The sequence below is a fragment of the Platalea leucorodia genome (genome assembly GCF_965183815.1).
Source record: "Platalea leucorodia genome assembly, contig: HAP1_HAP1_SCAFFOLD_295, whole genome shotgun sequence".
Classification (NCBI taxonomy): Eukaryota; Metazoa; Chordata; class Aves; order Pelecaniformes; family Threskiornithidae; genus Platalea; species Platalea leucorodia.
In genome coordinates, this window is record NW_028121279.1 from 6,129 (window position 1) to 7,724 (window position 1,596).

Here is a 1,596-nt window from a genome sequence, read left to right on the forward strand (position 1 = left end):
GCTGAATACCAGGACTGGACCCTGCTTCCACCATTCCCATGAACGCACTGCTGCAGAGCAGGGCTGACACCTCAGCAGCCAGAGGGCAGAGGCCCAGCTCCTCACGGCACATTCAACCAGCACAAACCACAGCTTCAGCCATGGAGCTGAAGGAAGGTCTCCTAGAAAAGGAAAATGTGTGTGTGTTTATGCGTGTTTGTGTGCAGCAAGGGGAGGGTCTGTAGGAAATGGCTTTTAGTTTTGCTCAGAAAAGTCTCCCCTAACTTGTCAATGACTTCTCCTCCTTGCACAGGTCCCAATGCCCAGAGGCAGCAAATGTCCAATGGCAGCTCCATCACCGAGTTCCTCCTCCTGGCATTCACGGACACATGGGAGCTGCAGCTCTTGCACTTCTGGCTCTTCCTGGCCATCTACCTGGCTGCCCTCCTGGGCAACGGCCTCATCATCACCGCCATAGCCCGCGACCGCCACCTCCACACCCCGATGTATTTCTTCCTCCTCAACCTGTCCCTCCTTGACCTGGGCTCCATTTCCACCACTGTCCCCAAAGCCATGGCCAATTCCCTCTGGGACACCAGGGCCATCTCCTACACAGGATGTGCTGTCCAAGTCTTTCTGTTTGTCTTTTTGATGTCAGCAGAGTTTTCTATTCTCACCATCATGTCCTACGACCGCTACGTTGCCATCTGCAAACCCCTGCACTATGGGACCCTCCTGGGCAGCAGAGCTTGTGTCCACATGGCAGCAGCTGCCTGGGGCAGTGCGTGTTTCTATGCTGTGCTGCACACGGCCAATACATTTTCACTCCCACTCTGCCAAGGCAATGCCATGGACCAGTTCTTCTGTGAAATCCCCCAGATCCTCAAGCTTTCTTGCTCCAATGCCTATCTCAGGGAAGTTTGGATTATCATGGTTAGTATCTTTGTGGCCTTTGTGTGTTTTGTTTTCATTGTGCTGTCCTATGTGCAGATCTTCAGGGCTGTGCTGAAGAGCCCTTCTGAGCACGGACAGCACAAAGCCTTTTCCACGTGCCTCCCTCACCTGGCCGTGGTCTCCCTGTTTATCAGCACTGCCATGTTTGCCTACCTGAAGCCTCCCTCCATCTCCTCCCCATCGCTGGATCTGGTGGTGGCAGTTCTGTACTCAGTGGTGCCTCCAGCAGTGAACCCCCTCATCTACAGCATGAGGAACCAGGAGCTTAAAGACACATTGAAGCAGCTGATTCAATCAGCTCTTTTCAGCAGCATTAACAAGCTCGTGTCTCTTCAGAAGTGATTTCAAATTCAGCTCCCGAACCTCCTGCGCTTTGGGCATTTTGCCTTTGATAACCGTGTCTGTCCATGCCTGCAGCCACTCCGCCTCACCAGAGGCCTGAACCCAGCCTGTCTGACCCAGAGGCCTGTTCACATGTGGCTGGCACAATGGTACAGCTCGCCTCCCATGTCGCATCTCTGGAATAAAAGGGGATTTCCTCAGTGCTGGTGTCTGGAGGTTGGGCTCTTCTGCCAAAGCTGAGGTCAGGCTGAACAAATTGCCCCCACAGTGCCATGCTGCTTTGCTTGGCTTCTCCATGGGATGGGGAGAGGAGGGCATGGG

At 54.0% G+C, this 1,596-nt stretch overlaps 1 protein-coding gene across 1 annotated transcript; it reads left to right on the plus strand.

Moving 5' to 3' along the window:
* Positions 1-315: 315 nt before the first annotated feature.
* LOC309604005 (olfactory receptor 14A16-like) lies at positions 316-1,275 on the plus strand (the record flags this gene model as incomplete). Its single annotated transcript, XM_082338870.1, has 1 exon — positions 316-1,275. One exon carries the CDS (start codon positions 316-318, stop codon positions 1,273-1,275), a length of 960 nt encoding a protein of 319 aa, XP_082194996.1.
* Positions 1,276-1,596: the final 321 nt, after the last annotated feature.